This window comes from Procambarus clarkii, chromosome 66 (assembly GCF_040958095.1).
Source record: "Procambarus clarkii isolate CNS0578487 chromosome 66, FALCON_Pclarkii_2.0, whole genome shotgun sequence".
NCBI classification, from domain to species: Eukaryota; Metazoa; Arthropoda; class Malacostraca; order Decapoda; family Cambaridae; genus Procambarus; species Procambarus clarkii.
Genome location: NC_091215.1, coordinates 1,690,490 through 1,713,645, shown reverse-complemented (window position 1 = coordinate 1,713,645; position 23,156 = coordinate 1,690,490). Strand labels below are relative to the sequence as shown.

At 51.4% G+C, this 23,156-nt stretch overlaps 1 protein-coding gene across 1 annotated transcript in view; it reads right to left on the bottom strand.

Moving 5' to 3' along the window:
- LOC138355130 (interaptin-like) overlaps nt 1-14,678 on the bottom strand; it is a 138,770-nt gene extending 124,092 nt beyond the window's left edge. The window contains exon 1 of the mRNA XM_069309853.1: nt 14,460-14,678. Coding sequence (XP_069165954.1) covers nt 14,460-14,678 — 219 coding nt within the window. The remainder of the gene's footprint in view (nt 1-14,459) is intronic.
- Nucleotides 14,679-23,156: the final 8,478 nt, after the last annotated feature.

The window sequence follows — 23,156 nt, the reverse complement described above, 5'->3', positions numbered from 1 at the left end:
CCTCTTCATCCTCAACACAACCCTCCTCCTCCTCCTCCACAACACTACCCTCCTCTTCCACCTCCACAACACTACCCTCCTTCTCATCCTCCAAAACACTTCCCTCATCTTCCTCCCCCACAACACAACCCTCCTCTTCCTCCTCCGCAACACTACCCTCCTCTTCCTCCTCCACAACACTTCCCTCCTCTTCCTCCTCCACAAAACTTCCCTCCTCCTCCTCCTCCACGACACTACCCTCCTCCTCCACAACACTACCCTCCTCATCCTCATCCACAACACTACCCTCCTTCTCCTCCTCTACAACACTTCCCTCCTCCTCCTCCTCCACAACAATACCCTCCTCCTCCTCCTCCACAACACAACCCTCCTCCTCCTCCTCCGCAACACTTCCCTCCTCCTCCTCCTCCAGAACACTACCCTCCTCCTCCACAAAACTAACTTCCTCTTCCTTCTCTACAACACTACCCCCCTCCTACTCCTCCACAACACTACCTTCCTCTTCCACCTCAACAACACTTCCCACCTCCTCTTCCTTCACAACACTACCATCCTCTTCCTCCTTCACAACACTTCCCTCATCTTCCTCCTCCACAACACTACCCTCCGCTTCCTCCTCTACAACACTACCCTCCTCTTCCTCTTCCACAACACTACCCTCCTCCTCCTCCACAACACTTCCCTTTTCCGCCTCCTCCAGAACACTACCCTCTTCTTCCTCCTCCAGAACACGACCTTCCTCTTATTCCTCCACAACACTACCCTCCTCTTCATCCTCTACAACACTACCCTCCTCTTCCTCCTTCACAACACTACCCTCCTCTTCCTTCTCCACAGCACTACCCTCCTCCTCCTCCTCCTCCACAACACTACCCTCCTCCTCCTCCTCCTCCTCCACAACACTACCCTCCTCCTCCTCCTCCACAACACTACCCTCCTTCTCCTCCTCTACAACACTTCCCTCCTCCTCTTCCTCCACCACAACAATACCCTCCTCCTCCTCCTCCACAACACTACCCTCCTTCTCCTCCTCCTCCACAACAATACCCTTCTCCTCCTCCTCCACAACACTACCCTCCTCCTCCTCCTCCAGAACACTACCCTCCTCCTCCTTCTCCTCTTCCTCCTCCACAACACTTCCCTCTTTCTCTTCCTCCACAACACTTCCCTCCTCTTCCTCCTCCACAGCACTACCCTCCTCTTACTCCTCCAAATCACTACCCTCCTCTTCCTCCTCCACAAAACTAACCTCCTCCTTCCATCTCCACAACACTACCCTCCTCTTCCTCCTCCACAACACTACCCTACTCTTCCTCCTCCACAACACTACCCTCCTCTTCCTCCTCCACAGCACTACACTTCTCTTCCTCCTCCTCAGCACTACCTTCCTCTTCCTACTCCACAGCACTACCCTCCTCTTCCTCCTCTACAACACAACCCTCCTCTTCCTCCTCCACAACACTACCCTCCTCTTCCTCCTCCACAACCTTTCACTCCTCCTCCTCCTCCACAACACTACCCTCTTCCTCTCCAACAACACTACCCTCCTATTTCTCCTCCACAACACTACCCTCCACTTCCTCCTCCACAACACTACCCTCCTCCTCCTCCTCCACAACACTACCCACCTCTTCCTCCTCCACAACACTACCCTCCTCTTCCTCCTCCTCAACACAATCCTCCTCTTCCTCCTCCACAACACTACCCTCCTCTTCCTCCTCCACAACACTTCCCTCCTCCTCCTCCTCCACAACACTACCCTCCTCTTCCTCACCAACAACACTACCCTCCTCTTCCTCCTCCACAACACTACCCTCCACTTCCTCCTCCACAACACTACCCTCCTCCTCCTCCTCCTCCTCAACACTACCCACCTCTTCCTCCTCCACAACACTACCCTCCTCTTTCTCCTACACAACACTACCCTCCTCTTCCTCCTCCACAACACAACCCTCCTCTTCATCCTCAACACAACCCTCCTCCTCCTCATCCACAACACTTCCTCCTCTTCCACCTCCACAACACTACCCTCCTTCTCATCCTCCAAAACACTTCCCTCATCTTCCTCCCCCACAACACAACCCTCCTCTTCCTCCTCCACAACACTTCCCTCCTCTTCCTCCTCCACAACACTTCCCTCCTCCTCCTCCTACACGACACTACCCTCCTCCTCCACAACAATACCCTCCTCTTCAACACAACCCTCCCCTTCCTCCTCCACAACACTACCCTCCTCCTCCTCCTCCACAACACTACCCTCCTCCTCCTCCTCCACAACACTTCCCTCCTTCTCTTCCTCCACAACACTACCCTCCTCCTCCTCCTCCACAACACTACCCTCCTCCTCCTCCTCCACAACACTACCCTCCTCCTCCTCCTCCTCCAAAACACTACCCTCCTTCTCCTCCTCTACAACACTTCCCTCCTCCTCCTCCTCCACAACAATACCCTCCTCCTCCTCCTCCTCCACAACACTACCCTCCTCCTCCTCCTCCTCCACAACAATACCCTACTCCTCCTCTTCCACAACACTACCCTCCTCCTCCTCCTCCGCAACACTTCCCTCCTCCTCCTCCTCCAGAACACTACCCTCCTCCTCCTCCTCTTCCTCCTCCACAACACTTCCCTCTTTCTCTTCCTCCTCAACACTTCCCTCCTCTTCCTCCTCCGCAGCACTACCCTCCTCTTCCTCCTCCACATCACTACCCTCCTCTTCCTCCTCCACAAAACTAACCTCCTCCTTCCATCTCCACAACACTATCCTCCTCTTCCTCCTCCACAACACAACCCTCCTCTTCATCCTCAACACAACCCTCCTCCTCCTCCTCCACAACACTACCCTCCTCTTCCACCTCCACAACACTACCCTCCTTCTCATCCTCCAAAACACTTCCCTCATCTTCCTCCCCCACAACACAACCCTCCTCTTCCTCCTCCACAACACAACCCTCCTCTTCCTGCTCCACAACACTTCCCTCCTCTTCCTCCTCCACAAAACTTCCCTCCTCCTCCTCCTCCACGACACTACCCTCCTCCTCCACATCACTACCCTCCTCTTCCTCATCCACAACACTACCCTCCTTCTCCTCCTCTACAACACTTCCCTCCTCCTCCTCCTCCACAACAATACCCTCCTCCTCCTCCTCCACAACACAACCCTCCTCCTCCTCCTCCTCCGCAACACTTCCCTCCTCCTTCTCCTCCAGAACACTACCCTCCTCCTCCTCCTCCTCTTCCTCCTCCACAAAACTAACTTCCTCTTCCTTCTCTACAACACTACCCTCCTCCTCCTCCTCCACAACACTACCCTCCTCCTCCATAACACTACCCCCCTCCTACTCCTCCACAACACTACCTTCCTCTTCCACCTCAACAACACTTCCCACCTCCTCTTCCTTCACAACACTACCATCCTCTTCCTCCTTCACAACACTTCCCTCATCTTCCTCCTCCACAACACTACCCTCCGTTTCCTCCTCTACAACACTACCCTCCTCTTCCTCTTCCACAACACTACCCTCCTCCTCCTCCACAACACTTCCCTTTTCCGCCTCCTCCAGAACACTACCCTCTTCTTCCTCCTCCAGAACACGACCTTCCTCTTATTCCTCCACAACACTACCCTCCTCTTCATCCTCTACAACACTACCCTCCTCTTCCTCCTTCACAACACTACCCTCCTCTTCCTTCTCCACAGCACTACCCTCCTCCTCCTCCTCCACAACACTACCCTCCTCCTCCTCCTCCTCCTCCACAACACTACCCTCCTCCTCCTCCTCCACAACACTACCCTCCTTCTCCTCCTCTACAACACTTCCCTCCTCCTCCTCCTCCACCACAACAATACCCTCCTCCTCCTCCTCCACAACACTACCCTCCTTCTCCTCCACAACAATACCCTTCTCCTCCTCCTCCACAACACTACCCTCCTCCTCCTCCTCCAGAACACTACCCTCCTCCTCCTTCTACTCTTCCTCCTCCACAACACTTCCCTCTTTCTCTTTCTCCACAACACTTCCCTCCTCTTCCTCCTCCACAGCACTACCCTCCTCTTACTCCTCCACATCACTACCCTCCTCTTCCTCCTCCACAAAACTAACCTCCTCCTTCCATCTCCACAACACTACCCTCCTCTTCCTCCTCCACAACACTACCCTACTCTTCCTCCTCCACAACACTACCCTCCTCTTCCTCCTCCACAGCACTACACTTCTCTTCCTCCTCCTTAGCACTACCTTCCTCTTCCTACTCCACAGCACTACCCTCCTCTTCCTCCTCCACAACACTAACCTCCTCTTCCTCCTCCACAACACTGCCCCTTCTCTTCTTCCTCCACAAAACTACCCTCCTCTTCCTCCTCCTCCTCAACACAACCCTCTTCTTCCTCCTCCACAACACTACCCTCCTCTTCCTCCTCCACAACACTTCCCTCCTCCTCCTCCTCCTCCTCCACAACACTACCCTCCTGTTCCTCACCAACAACACTACCCTCCTCTTCCTCCTCCACAACACTATCCTCCACTTCCTCCTCCACAACACTACCCTCCTCCTCCTCCTCCTCAACACTACCCACCTCTTCCTCCTCTACAACACTACCCTCCTCTTTCTCCTACACAACACTACCCTCCTCTTCCTCCTCCACAACACAACCCTCCTCTTCATCCTCAACACAACCCTCCTCCTCCTCATCCACAACACTACCCTCCTCTTCCACCTCCACAACACTACCCTCCTTCTCATCCTCCAAAACACTTCCCTCATCTTCCTCCCCCACAACTCAACCCTCCTCTTCCTCCTCCACAACACTACCCTCCTCTTCCTCCTCCACAACACTTCCCTCCTCTTCCTCCTCCACAACACTTCCCTCCTCCTCCTCCTACACGACACTACCCTCCTCCTCCACAACACTACCCTCCTCCTCCTCCTCCACAACACTACCCTCCTCCTCCTCCTCCACAACACTTCCCTCCTCCTCTTCCTCCACAACACTACCCTCCTCCTCCTCTTCCTCCACAACAATACCATCCTCCTCCTCCTCCACAACACTACCCTCCTCCTCCTCCACAACACTACCCTCCTTCTCCTCCTCTTCAACACTTCCCTCCTCCTTCTCCTCCACAACAATACCCTCCTCCTCCTCCTCCACATCACTACCCTCCTCCTCCTCCTCCACAACAATACCCTCCTCCTCCTCCTCCACAACACTACCCCTCCTCCTTCTCCTCCGCAACACTTCCCTCCTCCTCCTCCTCCTGAACACTACCCTCCTCCTCCTCTTCCTCTTCCTCCTCCACAAAACTAACCTCCTCTTCCTTCTCTACAACACTACCCTCCTCCTCCACAAGACTACCCTCCTCCTCCATAACACTACCCCCCTCCTACTCCTCCACAACACTACCCTCCTCTTCCTCCTTCACAACACTTCCCTCATCTTCCTCCTCCACAACACTACCCTACGCTTCCTCCTCCACAACACTGCCCTCCTCTTCCTCTTCCACAACACTACCCTCCTCCTCCACAACACTACCCTTTTCTTCCTCCTCCACAACACGACCTTCGTCTTATTCCTCCACAACACTACCCTCCTCTTCATCCTCTACAACACTACCCTCCTCTTCCTCCTTCACAACACTACCCTCCTCTTCCTTCTCCACAGCACTACCCTCCTCCTCCTCCACAACACTACCCTCCTCCTCCTCCTCCACAACACTACCCTCCTCCTCCTCCTCCACAACACTACCCTCCTTCTCCTCCTCTACAACACTTACCTCCTCCTCCTCCACCACAACAATACCCTCCTCATCCTCCTCCACAACACTTCCCTCCTTCTCCTCCTCCTACACAACAATACCCTCCTCCTCCTCCTCCACAACACTACCCTCCTCCTCCTCCTTCTCCGCAACACTTCCCTCCTCCTCCTCCTCCAGAACACTACCCTCCTCCTCCTCCTCTTCCTCCTCCACAACACTTCCCTCTTTTTCTTCCTCCACAACACTTCCCTCCTCTTCCTCCTCCACAGCACTTCTTTCCTCTTACTCCTCCACATCACTACCCTCCTCTTCCTCCTCCACAAAACTAACCTCCTCCTTCCATCTCCACAACACTACCCTCCTCTTCCTCCTCCACAACACTACCCTACTCTTCCTCCTCCACAACACTACCCTCCTCTTCCTCCTCCACAGCACTACACTTCTCTTCCTCCTCCACAGCACTACCTTCCTCTTCCTACTCCACAGCACTACCCTCCTCTTCCTCCTCCTCAACACAACCCTCCTCTTCCTCCTCCACAACACTACCATCCTCTTCCTCCTCCACAACCTTTCCCTCCTCCTCCTCCACAACACTACCCTCCTCTTCCTCCTCCACAACACTACCCTCCACTTCCTCCTCCACAACACTACCCTCCTCTTCCTCCTCCACAACACTACCCTCCTCCTCTTCCTCCGCAACACTTCCCTCCTCCTCCTCCTCCAGAACACTACCATCCTCCTCCTCCTCCTCTTCCTCCTCCACAAACCAAACCTCCTCTTCCTTCTCTACAACACTACCCTCCTCCTCCTCCTCCACAACACTACCCTCCTCCTCCATAACACTACCCCCATCCTACTCCTCCACAACACTACCTTCCTCTTCCGTCACAATACTACCCTCCTCTTCCTCCTTCACAACACTTCCCCCATCTTCCTCCTCCACAACACTACCCTCCTCCTCTTCCTCCGCAACACTTCCCTCCTCCTCCTCCTCCTCCAGAACACTACCATCCTCCTCCTCCTCCAGAACACTACCATCCTCCTCCTCCTCCTCTTCCTCCTCCACAAACCAAACCTCCGCTTCCTCCTCCACAACACTACCCTCCTCCTCCTCCTCCACAACACTTCCCTTTTCTTCCTCCTCCACAACACTACCCTCTTCTTCCTCCTCCACAACACGACCTTCCTCTTATTCCTCCACAACACTACCCTCCTCTTCCTCCTCTACAACAATACCCTCCTCTTCCTCCTACACAACACTACCCTCCTCTTCCTCCTCCACAGCACTACCCTTCTCATCCTCCTCCACAGCACTACCCTCCTCATCCTCCTCCACAACACTACCCTCCTCTTCCTCCTCCACAACACTACCCTCCTCTTCCTCCTCCACAACATTACCCTCCTCTTCCTCCTCCACAACACTACCCTCCTCTTCCTCCTCCACAACACTACCCTCCTCTTCTTTCTCCACAGCACTACCCTCCTCTTCCTCCTCCACAACACTACCCTCCTCTTCCTCCTCCACAGCACTACCCTCCTCATCCTCCTCCACAGCACTACCCTCCTCATCCTCCTCCACAACACTACCCTCCTCTTCCTCCTCCACAACACTACCCTCCTCTTCCTCCTCCACAACATTACCCTCCTCTTCCTCCTCCACAACACTACCCTCCTCTTCCTCCTCCACAACACTACCCTCCTCTTCTTTCTCCACAGCACTACCCTCCTCTTCCTCCTCCACAACACTACCCTCCTCTTCCTCCTCCACAGCACTACCCTCCTCATCCTCCTCCACAACACTAACCTCCTCTTCCTCCTCCACAACACTACCCTCCTCTTCCTCCTCCACAACACTCCCCTCCTCTTCCTCCTCCACAAAACTATTCTCCTCTTCCTCCTCCACAACACTATCCTCCTCTTCTTCCTCCCCAACACTACCCCTCCTCTTCCTCCTCCACAAAACTACCCACCTCTTCCTCCTCCACAACACTACCCTCCTCCTCCTCCTCCACAGCACTACCCTCCTCTTCCTCCTCAACAACACTGGCCCTACTCTTCCTCCTCCACAACACTACCCGACTCTTGATCCTCCACAACACAACCCTTCTCTTCCTCTACAACACTATCCTCCTCTTCCTCTTCCACAACACTACCCTTCTCCTTCTCTTCCAAAACACAACCCTACTCTTCCTCCCCTACAACACTACCCTCCGCTTCCTCCTTTACAACACTACTCACCTCTTTCTCCTCTACATTACTACCCTCCTCTTCCTCCTCTACAACAATATTCTCCTCTTCCGTCTCCAGAACTCTACCCTCATCCTCCTCCTCCACAACACTACCCTCCTCTTCCTCCTGCACAACACTTCCCTCCTCCTCCTCCTCCACAACACTACCCTCCTCCTCCTCCACACCACTACCCTCCTCCTCCACAACACTACCCTCCTCCTCCCCCTCCACAACACTACCCTCCTCCTCCTCCTCCACAACACTACCCTCCTCCTCCTCCTCCACAACACTACCCTCCTCCTCCTCCTCCTCAACACTACCCTCCTACTCCTCCTCCACAACTCTCTTTCTGCCTCTCTGTCTCTGCCTCTCTCTCAGTCTCTCTGTCTCTCTGTCTCAGCCTCTCTGTCTCTCCCTCTCTGTCTCTGCCTCTTTGTCTCTGCCTCTCTGTCTCTGCTTCTCTGTCTCTGCCGCTCTGTCTCTGCCTCTCTCTCTCTCTGTCTCAGCCTCTCTGTCTCTGCCTCTGTCTCTGCCTCTCTGTCTTAGCCTCTCTGTCTCTCCCTCTCTGTCTCTGCCTCTCCCTCTCTGTCTCTGCCTCTCTGTCTCTGCCTCTCTGTCCCTCCCTCTCTGTCTCTGCCTCTCTGTCTTAGCCTCTCTGTCTCTCCCTCTCTGTCTCTGCCTCTCCCTCTCTGTCTCAGCCTCTCTGTCTCTGCCTCTCTGTCTCTGCCTCTCTGGCTTTGCTTCTCTTACTCTGCCTCTCTGTCTCTGCCTCTCTGGCTCTTCCTCTCTGACTCCGCCTCTCTGTCTCTGCCTCTCTGTCTCTGCCTCTCTGTCTCTGCCTCTCTGACTCTGCCTCTGCCTCTCTGTCTCAGCCTCTCTGTCTCTCTGTCTCTGCCTCTCTGTCTTTGCCTCTATGTCTCTCTGACTGCCTCTCTGAAGCTGCCTCTCTGTCTCTGTCTCTGCCTCTCTGTCTCTGACTCTCTGTTTCAGCCTCTCTGACTCTACCTCTCTCACTCTGCCTCTCTGTTTCTGCCTCTCTGTCACTGCCTCTCTGTCTTTGCCTCTCTGTTTCTGCCTCTCTGTCTCTGCCTCTCTGTCTCTGCTTCTCTGTGTCTGGTTCTCTGTTTCAGCCTCACTGTCTCGGGCGCTCTGTCTCTGCCTCTCTGTCTCTGCCTCTCTGTTTCTGCCTCTCTGTCTCTGCCTCGCTGACTCTGCCTCTCTGACTCTGCCTCTCTGACTCTGCCTCTCTGAAGCTGCCTCCCTGTCTCTGTCTCTCTGTCTCGGCCTCTCTCTCTCTCTCTGTTTCTGCCTCTCTGTCTCTACCTCTCTGTCTCTGCCTTTCTGTCTCAGCCTCTCTGTCTCTGCCTCTCTCTCTGTCTCTGTCTCTCTGTGTCTGTCTCCCTGTCTCTGCCTCTCTGTCTTTGCCTCTCTGTTTCTGCCTCTCTGTCTCTTCCTCTCTGTCTCAGCCTCTCTGTCTTGGCCTCTCTGTCACTGCCTCTCTTACTCTGCCTCTCTGAAGCTACCTCTCTGTCTCTGTCTCTCTGTCTCTGCATCTCTGTCTCTGCCTGTCTCTGCCTCTCTGTCTCTGCCTCTCTGTCTCTGCCTCTCTGTCTCTGCCTCGGTCTCAGCCTCTCTGTCTCTGTCTCTGTCTGTCTCTGCCTCTCTGTCTCTGCCTCTTTGTCTCAGTCTCTCTGTCTCTACGTCTCTGTCTTTGCCACTCTATCTCTGCCTCTCTGTCTCTGTCTCTCTGTCTCTGCCTGTCTCTGCCTCTCTGTCTCTGCCTCTCTGTCTCTGCCTCTGTCTCAGCCTCTCTGTCTCTGTCTCTGTCTGTCTCTGCCTCTCTGTCTCTGCCTCTTTGTCTCAGTCTCTCTGTCTCTGCGTCTCTGTCTTTGCCACTCTATCTCAGCCTCTCTGTCTCTGACTGTGTCTCAGCCTCTTTTTCTCTGCCTCTTTGTCTCTGCCTCTCTGACTCTGCCTCTCTGTCTCTGCCTCTCTGTCTCTGCTTCTCTGTCTCTGCCTCTCTTTCTCTGCCTCTCTGTTTCTGCCTCTCTGTCTCTGCCTCTCTGTTGTTGGGGGTTTCCCTTCTCTACTCTTACTCTGGGGTGAGCAATAGTTATGCTCAAGGTCACTCACCGTAGCCCTGCGGGTCTTCACTCGATCCTCACGGCGCCACTGAACGCCAGGAGAGTCTCCCAGTCAATCTTAACGGCCTCTGATTAAGAAAGAGTGGGAACACGACTCGTTCACTTGACTGTCGTGCGCCCTCCTCAACAATAGGGCTCTACGGTTAACCACAAGGTCGCCAACTGGTGTTTTAGGTGGCCAGTAACACCATCAGTGGACTGGTGGAATTAGTGGTAGCCTTGACAAGGTCACACTTAAAAGATCAGGAATCAGGCAGGTACTTATTGTTATCACTCTATGCTTTCAGTATAATATAGCCACAAGACCAATGGAGGGAATGATAAAAACACACAGGTGATTTTGTATTTTACTTAAAATGTATGAAAGATGTCACAAGGCCAAACAACAACAAATAAATCAACTGATCCTGACGCGGCCGGTAATTCCCACGAATAGTTTGCGATCACTAAGTGGCAACACCTCCCCTCCTTGTCAAATGTCAAGAACAGCTGATCGCCTGGCCTCTCTGCGCGAAAGCTTTGCTTGTTTTCTAGATTCACGCGCGCTGTTTCCTTAAATTCTCCAAAATTAGTAGAAACTCGCACACTCGATATTGGCACAAATAAACCGTATTACTTAGTTACACTGTACTCAGGCTCAAACAGTCTTTTCTACAATCAATGCTATAATGACTCACTGTAATGGCTTTACATTGTTCTTCACTCAACAATATATTATGAACTATTAACACTGGAGTTTTCAGTACTTTCTCTCGTGGGCGATAACGCAATAATTCACTGTACTAACAAATGACTAATCACTGCATGAACATAGCATATATAATGTAGATACATCAAATATCAATACATGGAAAATAAATGGTTTCTGGGCACACAGCCTAACTTCCAAATACTGGCATAATATTATATATAATTTACCACTATATGTTCATATCAAAATCTATAGAAAGATATACACAACACAGTAAATTTATCACTTGTTCCTGGTGCCTGTACACACCAATAATCAACATGAATATTACAAGTACTCTTGATAGTACTGTCTAGCACACTGGTGCTTTACCGTGACATGGGTAAGACTTGCTCACGACATATAAAATCCTCAGGCTAGATAATATAGCCGAATAATATAGCTAACTAAAGGGGAATGGGGAGGGAACTAGAAACACCTACTTCACCCTATCCTCCGATGAGAGTCGAGATGTGGCTCCTGGTCCTCGTGTCGGGAACGCCCCCACATGACACGCCGTCGTGTCCTACCAGAGCCTCTCGTCGTCCCACCGTTTAGCGCGTCGTCTCCGTGCCCTCTTCACTGCAGGTCCGTGCTCCTTCCTGACTTCTTGAAGGGTTGGAGTCGGTCTCCTGGCCGTCGTCTTCTCCCAACAACGACTGTCGCCTACGTCTCAGCTACAGTCGTCCGGATTCCCCAAATAGTCCTCTCCTTCCTCAGCTACCCAGTGGCTCTGTCAGCCACTACGCTGTCACGAACTGGTGAACTGCCACAGACGTCACATACGTCATTGCACGGCTTCACTGCTTCTTGCACAGTACCTGACTGGAGCACTTGTTGCTCAAATAACCGTCAATTCCCTCTTCTGGTTCAACACATGAACTAGGGAAGACTTCTCAGAGTACTGGCGGACTTCAGGTGACGCGTAAATCCACGGGAGCGGGAAACAACTGTCCAACTGACAGGACCAATTGTCGCACGTCCGACCTCTATGACGTGTCGTGTCTGACTGCTGGCGCCAGCTCGGCACGCTGGCCGGACCCCCTTCCTTCGTGACGTCACTTTCGCCACGGGAGGTTTTCATTGGCTCCCGGTGCCACATTGCTGACGGTGACCAATCCGGTGCCACTGACGTCACACGGTTTTGGCGGGAAATCAGGGAGGCAAGCGCCATTTTGGCTCCCTAAAGGGCCTATACCACAGGCCAAAATATTACTATTTCACAAATTTCTCGGCTCTCCGAGAACACTTCACTCTCTCCCATATATCAAATTGTAGCCTGCAACGTAGAGAACACTTGGGAAAAGTAGACATGACTCTTACTGCAGGCGTGGGAGAATTATAAGGGGGGAACACCGTCACATACCCCTCCCCTTAAAATAAGAGTCATGTCTGGTTAGTGCATATGGGATAGGGCATCCGCCACAACGTTGTCCTTCCCCTTGATGTGCTTGATCTTGACCTTTGTCAGACTCTCAGTGTCGGTGAGACGGGCCCCGTCTGCCCTGGACCACTTTTCTTCCTCCTCCAGGAATTCTCGGTCCCCCTGTACTCACAGAACCGTCTTCCGCTGGGGTTCTCGGGATATCGTTCCGCCCTGCTTGGCGGCTCTTCCTTCCACAGTAAAGAAAGGTCTCAGGTGGTCTGCGCGACACACCTATTTCTTTTGGGGTCCATCCGGCTTCCCAATCTCGTACGACACTGGACCCAACCGTCGCAGCACTTGGTACGGTCTCTTGAACCGCGACTTGGTCACCTTACCTTTACCTGGAAACAAAACTATCACTTGGGATCCGACCTGGAAATCCCTCTGCGCAGCTCTCCTGTCGTCCCACTCCGACATCTTACGTTGCGCTTCCTTCAGGTGTTTCCCACCCAGTTCCTTCGCTCTAGTGAGACGTTCTCTGAACTTCTGGACATATTCATTCACCGTTCCCACGGTTGCTCCTGGTGTCCATCGTTCCTTCCGCATGGATAGCATGGCATATATGATATAGATAATGGAAAGTAAGCCTTCTCAGGACCCACACGTCCTCCTTCGGCCTTACTAACCAATTCGGGGACCTCCTCCTGCTGCAATTCTCCGAGACGAGTGCGGTCTACCCCTGGAGAACTGGTGAGGGTCACCTGCAACTCATCATTCGGGCTACTTTCGCCCTCCACTCGTTCTCTGGGTCCCACGCAGAGGTGATCTGTTCCCAGGCTGTCAGGCGTCTCCTCAGCCCCATCAGATCCACAACCTCCTTGTTCTTCGCGTTGTCTCGGCATCACAGCACAAACTGGGATCGCCACCGGTGCGATTCCCTTCTCGTCCCCACAGGCGTTCAACTCCCCGCCTGTCTCCTTGTATTGTTCTAGGCACTCTTTGCCCTTCACGAGATGCGGGAGGACATATCCTCCACACGCGTCATTCCCCAAGATGACCTGTGCCTCCATCTTGGGCATTGATGTACAGACTCCCACCACAAGGGTCTGGCAGCCATAATCGGAATCCAAAGTTACCTGGTGTAGGGGCATCCTCACTGGGCCTCCCACAGTGGTCACACTTGCCACCCCCACACTGGTACTTTCGTAACCCTCGGGGAACAGGGTTTCACTCACCAGGGTGAAATCAGCCCCGGTGTCTCTTAGCATCTTCACTGGGATGGGGTCTGCGACCCCCATCCTTACGGTTCCTTGACACATGAATGGGTGAACTTTCTTCTCCCCATTCAGCACAGGTTCATCCCGCACTCCCTCGGCCTTCTGGTCCTTGAACATCACTAAAGCAACGTGCCCCCGCTGCTTAAAGCGTCTGCATTCCCGCGCGACGTGTCCGATTTTCCCGCAGTTGTAGCAGCGGACCCTTGGCGGATACCATTCGCCACCGCTCGCCTTAGTAATGCTTTCAGAGGCCGTCGCTTCCTGTGTCCTTCTCGCCTCACTTGTCGTTTCCTTCGTTGCAGTAACAGTTCCCGAGCTTTCAGCTTGGTTCTCCTCTGTCGGCTCTACAGCACCTTTTGTTCCTTGGGACTTGGGAGAACTCGCTTCTGTCCTCCATCCATTCGTCCTCCTAGAATTCCTACTGCTTCTGGAGTACACGGGTGATCGGTGCTGTCCCTCTCGGCTTGGGCGTAGTGCTTCCTCTAACATGTCGGCTCGGTCGGCTGCGGCCCTCAGATTCTTTATGTCCGCCTCCTTTACCCTCATCCTGATCTCAGGAGAGAGCACGGACATAAACTTTTCCATGACCATTAGTTCCTTGACCTCTTCGACCGACCTCGCTCCTTCAGAGTCCAGCCACTTAAGGAACTTTCTTTCCATGTGCCTCGCCGTCTCCGCATATGATTTTCCTGGTGACCGGGTACATTCTCTAAACCTCTTCCGGTAACACTCCGGCGTGAGCTTAAAGGAACGGAGCACAGCTCGTTTTACCACATCGTAGTTGGTGCATTCTTGGAAGTCGAGCATAGTGAAGGCTTCTCGAGCTTCTCCTGTGAGCCTCCCTTGAACCAGCTCCGCCCACTCCGCCCTCGGCCACCTCTTCATAGCAGCAACTCTCTCAAAGTGATCGAAGAAACTTTCGGCTTCACTAGGCACATAGACCGGCAGGTCTCGTTCCCTCACTCGTCGGTCTTCCTGTGGCGGCGGAGCAGGTACACCTAGTCCTAATTCAGCTCGCTTCAGCTCCACCTCCTTGTTGGCTTCTATTTCCAATTGTCTCAGCCTAACCTCTCGCACGTGTTCTTCCTCGCGTAGCTGTGCTTCTCGCTCCTCACGCTTCATCTGTGCTTCTTGCTCTTGTTCTTCCCGGCGTAGCTGTGCTTCTAGCTCCTCACGCCTCATCTGTGCTTCTCGCTCTTCTTGGCGCTGCTGCGCTTTTCGCTCTTCTTGGCGCTGCTGCGCTTCTGCTTCTCGCTCTTCTCTGCGCTGCTGTGCTTCTCGCTCTTCTTTGCGCTGTTGTGCTTCTTCTCTCCTCAGCTGCGCTTCTCGCTCTTCACGCTTCAACTGCACTTCCAGCTGCAACTTCATTATTTCCAGCTTTATGCTGTGCCTGCTGCCGCTGGATCCCCTGCTGCTTCCACCAATACTCAGGTGTTCACCCACGCTGGCAGGTGTTTGGGGCCGTTCCTTCCCCAAAGCTTCCTCTCGTGCCCTGAGCTGAGCCATTATCTCTAGTCTTCTTTCTGCCACTCTGGCAGATTTCAGCTTTATTCCGAAATGATCCGCTATTGCCTGTAACTGTGCCTTGGTGCACTCTTCCAGCACCTGTTCGTCTCTAGAGTCAATAAACCTCGTCACTTTATCATCCTCCATCTTGTGCTACGAGTGATAACCTGCACCCGATCTCTAACACCACAGCCAAGTACCACTGCAACCTTTACTTCGATCGATCCTGGCAAGGTCGCCAATGTTGGGGGTTTCCCTTCTCTACTCTTACTCTGGGGTGAGCAATAGTTATGCTCAAGGTCACTCACCGTAGCCCTACGGGTCTTCACTCGATCCTCACGGCGCCACTGCACGCCAGGAGAGTCTCCCAGTCAATCTTAACGGCCTCTGATTAAGAAAGAGTGGGAACACGACTCGTTCACTTGACTGTCGTGTACCCTCCCCAACAATAGGGCTCTACGGTTAACCACAAGGTCGCCAACTGGTGTTTTAGGTGGCCAGTAACACCATCAGTGGACTGGTGGAATTAGTGGTAGCCTTGACAAGGTCACACTTAAAAGATCAGGAATCAGGCAGGTACTTATTGTTATCACTCTATGCTTTCAGTATAATATAGCCACAAGACCAATGGAGGGAATGATAAAAACACACAGGTGATTTTGTATTTTACTTAAAATGTATGAAAGATGTCACAAGGCCAAACAACAACAAATAAATCAACTGATCCTGACGCGGCCGGTAATTCCCACGAATAGTTTGCGATCACTAAGTGGCAACACCTCCCCTCCTTGTCAAATGTCAAGAACAGCTGATCGCCTGGCCTCTCCGCGCGAAAGCTTTGCTTGTTTTCTAGATTCACGCGCGCTGTTTCTTTAAATTCTCCAAAATTAGTAGAAACTCGCACACTCGATATTGGCACAAATAAACCGTATTACTTAGTTACACTGTACTCAGGCTCAAACAGTCTTTTCTACAATCAATGCTATAATGACTCACTGTAATGGCTTTACATTGTTCTTCACTCAACAATATATTATGAACTATTAACACTGGAGTTTTCAGTACTTTCTCTCGTGGGCGATAACGCAATAAAGAGAGAGAGAGAGAGAGAGAGAGAGAGAGAGAGAGAGAGAGAGAGAGAGAGAGAGAGAGAGAGAGACAGAGACAGAGAGAGAGAGAGAGAGAGAGAGAGAGAGAGAGAGAGAGAGAGAGAGAGAGAGAGAGAGAGAGAGAGAGAGAGAGAGAGAGACAGAGACAGAGACAGAGAGAGAGAGAGAGAGAGAGAGAGAGAGAGAGAGAGAGAGAGAGAGAGAGAGAGAGAGAGAGAGAGAGTGAGAGTGAGAGGGAGAGAGAGAGAGAGAGAGAGAGAGAGAGAGAGAGAGAGAGAGAGAGAGAGAGAGAGAGAGAGAGAGAGAGAGGGAGAGTGTGTGTGTGTGTGTGTGTGTGTGTGTGTGTGTGTGTGTGTGTGTGTGTGTGTGTGTGTGTGTGTGGTGTGTGTGTGTGTGTGTGTGTGTGTGTGTGTGTGTATGTGTGTGTGTGGTGGTGGTGGTGTGTGTGTGTGTGTGTGTGTGTGTGTGTGTGTGTGTGTGTGTGTGTGTACTCACCTATTTGTACTCACCTATTTGTGCTTGCGGGGGTTGAGCTTTGGCTCTTTGGTCCTGCCTCTCAACTGTCAATCAACTGGTGTACAGATTCCTGAGCCTACTGGGCTCTATCATATCTACATTTAAAACTGTGTATGGAGTCAGCCTCCACCACATCACTGCCTAATGCATTCCATCCGTTAACTACTCTGACACTAAAAAAGTTCCTTCTAACGTCTCTGTGGCTCATGTGAGTACTCAGTTTCCACCTGTGTCCCCTTGTTCGCGTCCCACCAGTGTTGAATAGTTTATCCTTGTTTACCCGGTCGATTCCTCTGAGGATTTTGTAGGTTGTGATCATGTCTCCCCTTACTCTTCTGTCTTCCAGTGTCGTAAAGTGCATTTCCCGCAGCCTTTCCTCGTAACTCATGCCTCTTAGTTCTGGGACTAGTCTAGTGGCATACCTTTGGACTTTTTCCAGCTTCGTCTTGTGCTTGACAAGGTACGGGCTCCATGCTGGGGCCGCATACTCCAGGATTGGTCTTACATATGTGGTGTACAAGATTCTGAATGATTCCTTACACAGGTTCCTGAACGCTGTTCTGATGTTAGCCAGCCTCGCATATGCCGCAGACGTTATTCTTTTTATGTGGGCTTCAGGAGACAGGTTTGGTGTGATATCAACTCCTAGATCTTTCTCTCTGTTCGTTTCATTAAGTACTTCATCTCCTATTCTGTATCCTGTGTTTGGCCTCCTATTTCCACCACCTAGTTTCATTACTTTGCATTTACTCGGGTTGAACTTCAACAGCCATTTGTTGGACCATTCACTCAGTCTGTCTAAGTCATCTTGTAGCCTCCTACTATCGTCCTCAGTTTCAATCCTCCTCATAATTTTTGCATCATCGGCAAACATTGAGAGAAACGATTCTATACCCTCTGGAAGATCATTTACATATATCAGAAACAGTATAGGTCAAAGGACTGACCCCTGCGGTACTCCACTCGTAACGTCTCGCCAATCTGAGACCTCACCCCTCACACTGACTCGTTGTCTCCTGTTACTTAGGTACTCCTGTATCCAACGGAGTACCTTCCCTTTCACTCCAGCCTGCATCTCCAGTTTTTTCACTAGCCTCTTGTGTGGCACTGTGTCAAAGGCTTTCTGACAATCCAAAAATATGCAGTCTGCCCACCCTTCTCTTTCTTGCCTTAGTTTTGTTGCCTGGTCGTAGAATTCAAGTAACCCTGTGAGGCAGGACCTGCCATCCCTGAATCCATGTTGATGCTGTGTTACAAAGTTCTTTCGCTCCAGATGTTCCACTAGCTTTCTTCGCACAATCTTCTCCATCAACTTGCATGGTATGCAGGTTAGGGACACTGGTCTGTAATTCAGTGCCTCCTGTCTATCCCCTTTCTTGTATATCGGGACTACGTTAGCTGCTTTCCAAATTTCTGGCAGTTCCCCTGTTGCCAGTGATTTGTTATACACCATGGAGAGCGGGAGGCACAGTTCTTCTGCTCCTTCCTTTAGTATCCAAGGGGAGATTCCATCTGGACCTATAGCCTTTGTCATATCCAATTCTAGTAAACACTTCCTTACTTCCCCGCTGGTAATCTCAAACTCTTCCAGTGGTTCCTGGTTAGCTATTCTCTCTCTTATCTCTGGGATTTCTCCTTGCTCCAAGGTGAAGACCTCCTGGAATTTCTTATTCAGTTCCTCACACACTTCCTTGTCGTTTGTAGTGAATCCTTCTGCCCCTAACCTTAATTTCATAACCTGTTCCTTTACTGTTGTTTTTCTCCTGATGTGGCTATGCAGCAATTTAGGCTGAGTCTTTGCCTTGCTTGCGATGTCATTTTCGTATTGTCTTTCTGCCTCTCTTCTCATCCTAACATATTCATTCCTGGCATTCTGGTATCTTTCTCTGCTCTCCAGTGTCCTGTTATTCCTATAGTTTCTCCATGCCCTTTTACTTTGCTGCTTAGCTAGCCTACATCTCTGATTAAACCATGGGTTTCTCATCTTCATTTCACTGTTTTCCTTTTGGACTGGGACAAACTTGTTTGCTGCATCCTTGCATTTTTGCGTGATGTATTCCATCATATCTTGGGCCGTCTTTTCCCTGAGCTCTGTTTCCCATGCTTTATCTGCTAGGCATTTTCTTATCTCCTCATAGTTTCCCTTTCGGTATGCTAACCTTTTGGTGCCGCACTCCCTGTGGCTAATGCACTGTTTGAGGAGGGTTCCCCGTTTCCCTCTGGGATTGTATGGATCGGGGGTGTGGCTCCCTGATTCCTTTCTCTCTCCCTGCGCTCCTTCCTCGCGTCTGCTGCTTGCATTCTCTCTTCCCTTGTCATATCCCTCTGCAAGAATACTCTTTTGAACTTCTCTCCACTTGCTAGACAGCACTTCCTTTCTAATAATTCCTCTTTCGCGATTTCGCTCATGGAAACCACCTTTATCATTCGGTCTCTGTCCTTGTTGTACTTTCCAAGCCTGAAAACCTTTTCAACATTTCGCTCAGCTCCCTCCATCCTTACCTCTTTAAGGATCTCTTTAATCATGTTTTTGTCCTTGTCTCTTCGCTCCTTTGGTCTGGTCCCTGTTTGCTCCTTAATGCCTGCTACTACTACTGCTCTATTTCTCTCTATCAGCCGGCTGGTACATCTAGCCGCTTCCTGAGAGGAAGCCACTTCCATGGCAACTTCCTTAACGGCAGACCTAGCTTCAGGGCTCGTTTTAAGTATTTCAGCAAATGAGAGCTGAGGTGTGGAGGTCCCCTCCACAGTAGCATTCCTGTCTCCCTGAGGCACGGTTTGTGTCTGGTATTGTGGAGAAGTCTCCTTCAGGCTTCTTATCTCCTCCTTTGCTTCCCTTAGTTCATCCTGCAGGTTGGCAACTGTCTCCCTCATTAACCTCAGTTCTTCACTGAATTCCTCCCACATTTGCTGGAATACTCCCTTCATCCCGGCTTCCTGTTCCACCCCTTCCTCTGAAATTGTTCCAGCCGCGATTGACATCCTGCGTGTGGAAGCCCGAGTTCGTGTCCCATCCATGTTTTGCCCGATAGAGAGAGAGAGAGGGAGAGAGAGAGAGAGAGAGAGAGAGAGAGAGAGAGAGAGAGAGAGAGAGAGAGAGAGAGAGAGAGAGAGAGAGAGAGAGAGAGAGGGGGGGGGAGAGAGAGGGAGAGAGAGGGAGAGAGAGGGAGAGAGAGGGAGAGAGAGGGAGAGAGAGAGAGAGGGAGGGAGAGAGAGAGAGAGGGAGAGAGAGGGAGAGAGAGAGAGAGGGAGAGAGAGGGAGAGAGAGAGAGAGAGAGAGAGAGGGAGAGAGAGAGAGGGAGAGAGAGAGAGAGAGGGAGAGGGAGAGAGAGAGAGAGGGAGAGAGAGAGAGAGAGAGAGAGAGAGAGAGAGAGAGAGAGAGAGAGAGAGAGAGAGAGAGAGAGAGAGAGAGAGAGAGAGAGAGAGAGAGAGAGAGAGAGAGAGAGAGAGAGAGAGAGAGAGAGAGAGAGAGAGAGAGAGAGAGAGAGAGAGAGAGAGGGAGAGAGTGAGAGAGAGTGAGAGGGAGAGAGAGAGAGAGAGAGAGAGAGAGAGAGAGAGAGAGAGAGAGAGAGAGAGAGAGAGAGAGAGAGAGAGAGAGAGAGAGAGAGAGAGAGAGAGAGAGAGAGAGAGAGAGAGAGAGAGAGAGAGAGAGAGAGAGAGAGAGAGAGAGAGAGAGAGAGAGGGAGAGAGTGCCCTGAAACTAACCCAAGAACATCCCCTCAACCCAAAGAACCCACCCAGCCCTCATCCCCTCAACACCCAAAGCCTACCCAGCCCTCACCCCTCCTCATCCCCTCTCCTTCCATGTGACCCCCCACCATTGCGAGGGGGGTGGGAGGTTCCCCCCCACCCCCTCTATCCTTCCCCCTCCCAACCTCTCAACCTCTATCTGACTCCCAACCTTACGCTATCTCCCAACCCCTCTATGCCCTCCCTAATCTTCCGACCCAGTATGCCCTTCCTACTCCAGACCTACCTACCCAGGCCCTACCCCAGACCCTCCTACCTACCTTCCTAGAAGCCCAGCCCCCAGTAGCCCCCCAAGCACCCCTCCTGAACTCTTTCACCCCCCATACACCCCCCGGACCCCCCCAGACACCCCCCGGATCTCCCCGGACATCCCCCGGACCCTTCCCTGCCCCCAGTCATCCCCCAGACACCCCCCAGATCCCCCAGATCCCCCCTGCCCCCAGTCACCCCCCAGACATCCCCCAGATCCCCCCAGAGAAAGGGAAAACTCTGGTACAAGAGTTTCCATGAAGAATCTCAAGGTTTGGTACACCAATGCTGATGGGGTATCTAATAAAGCAGAAGAGATAAAAGAAAGAGTGAGTGAAGCAGATCCTGACATAGTTGCAATTGTGGAAACTAAAATTAATGACATGATCTCAGATGCAATCTTTCCTGAAGGGTACCAGGTGATACGAAAAGAGAGGACACAGAGACAGGGAGGGGGAGTAGCACTCCTAATAAAGCGGAAATGGAAGTTTGAAGACCTGGGAAATCGAGTTACCAATGAGTGCACAAGCTTCATACATGGAACTCTGACAGTAGATGGGAGGAAGATTGTGATCTTGGTAATCTACAATCCCCCACCAAACAGTAGAAGACCCAGGCAGGAGTATGATGACAACAACAAAGCATGTATAGATGAACTGCAGAAGGCAGCAACACTAGCCCACAGAATGAGAGCGAAGCTGCTGATCATGGGGGACCTAAATCATGGAGAGATAAATTGGGAATCAAGGAATCCCCATGGAGGGGACGAAACGTGGGGAGCAAAATTAGTAGATGTTATAGACAGGAATTTCCTGACACAACATGTGAAGGAAGACACAAGGGAAAGAGGAGGAGATGCACCGAGCCTATTAGACCTTATTTTCACCCAGAACGTAGAAGATATCGAGAATTTAGAGCATGAAATACCTCTAGGGGCCAGTGACCATTGTGTCCTAGTCTTTGACTACATGATGGAATTCAAACTTATGACCATGGGACAAGAGATCTGGGAAAGGAGAGCTGACTACAGGAAAGGGGACTATATGAGGATAAGGGACTATCTGGGTGAAGTGCAGTGGGAGGAAGAAATTAGAGGAAAAACAGTCCAAGATATGATGGACCTAGTCATACAGTAATGCCAGGAGGCCGAAGAGAGATTTATACCAACGGTAAAGGGAAAAAATAAGAAGGAATATAATAACCCATGGTTTAATAGACAGTGTCAGGAAGCAAAAATGGCCAGCAGGCGGAAGTGGAGGAAGTACAGAAGACAAAGAACAGAGGACAACAGAAGCAGATACAACAGAGCTAGGAACGATTACATTAACATAAGGCGAACATCGGAAAGGGACTATGAGAACGATATTGCAATCAAAGCGAAAAAACAACCTAAGTTACTACACAGTCATATAAGAAGAAAAATGTCGGTGAACGACCAAGTGACAAGACTAAGGAAGACAGAGGGGGCATATACTGAAAGTGACAAGGAAATCTGCGAGGCACTGAATGCCAGTTTCCATGGAGTGTTCACTACCGAGCCTGAGCAGATCCAATTGTTGGAAGGGGTTACCCTAGATGAAAGACTATCAGATATAGAGGTGACAGCAGAGGAGGTAATGAAACAGTTGACAACTCTAGATGCAACTAAAGCAGTTGGACCAGACAAAGTATCACCGTGGATACTAAAAGAAGCAGCACAGGCCCTCAGCGTGCCTCTGGCAATGATCATTAATGAGTCACTTATGTCAGGAGAATTGCCCAGTTGCTGGAAGAAGGCAAATGTCGTGCCGATCTTCAAGAAAGGTGATAGGGAGGAGGCACTTAACTATAGACCTGTATCACTGACAAGCATCCCCTGTAAAATACTGGAAATAATAATTAGGCTACGACTGGTTGCACACCTGGAGAACATTAGGTTTGTGAACAAACATCAACATGGGTTCTGGACAGGGAAATCGTGCCTAACAAACCTTCTGGAATTCTATGATAAAATAACGAGGATAAGACAGGACAGAGATGGTTGGGCAGACTGCATATTTCTGGACTGCCAAAAAGCCTTTGATACAGTACCGCACATGAGACTGCTGTTCAAGCTCGAGAGGCAGGCGGGGGTGGGGGGAAAGGTCCTAGCATGGATAAGGAACTACCTAACAGGAAGGAGCCAAAGAGTTACGGTAAGGGGCGAGAAGTCGGACTGGCGAACAGTAACAAGTGGAGTACCACAAGGATCGGTGCTGGGACCAATTCTATTTTTTGTATATGTTAACGACATGTTTACAGGCGTAGAGTCCTACATGTCGATGTTTGCGGATGACGCAAAGTTGATGAGAAGAGTTGTGACAGATGAGGATTGCAGGATCCTCCAAGAGGACCTGAACAGGTTGCAGAGATGGTCAGAGAAATGGCTACTGGAATTCAACACGAGCAAATGTAAAGTTATGGAAATGGGACTAGGAGATAGGAGACCAAAGGGACAATACACAATGAAGGGGAACAGCCTACCTGTAACGACGCGTGAAAGAGACCTGGG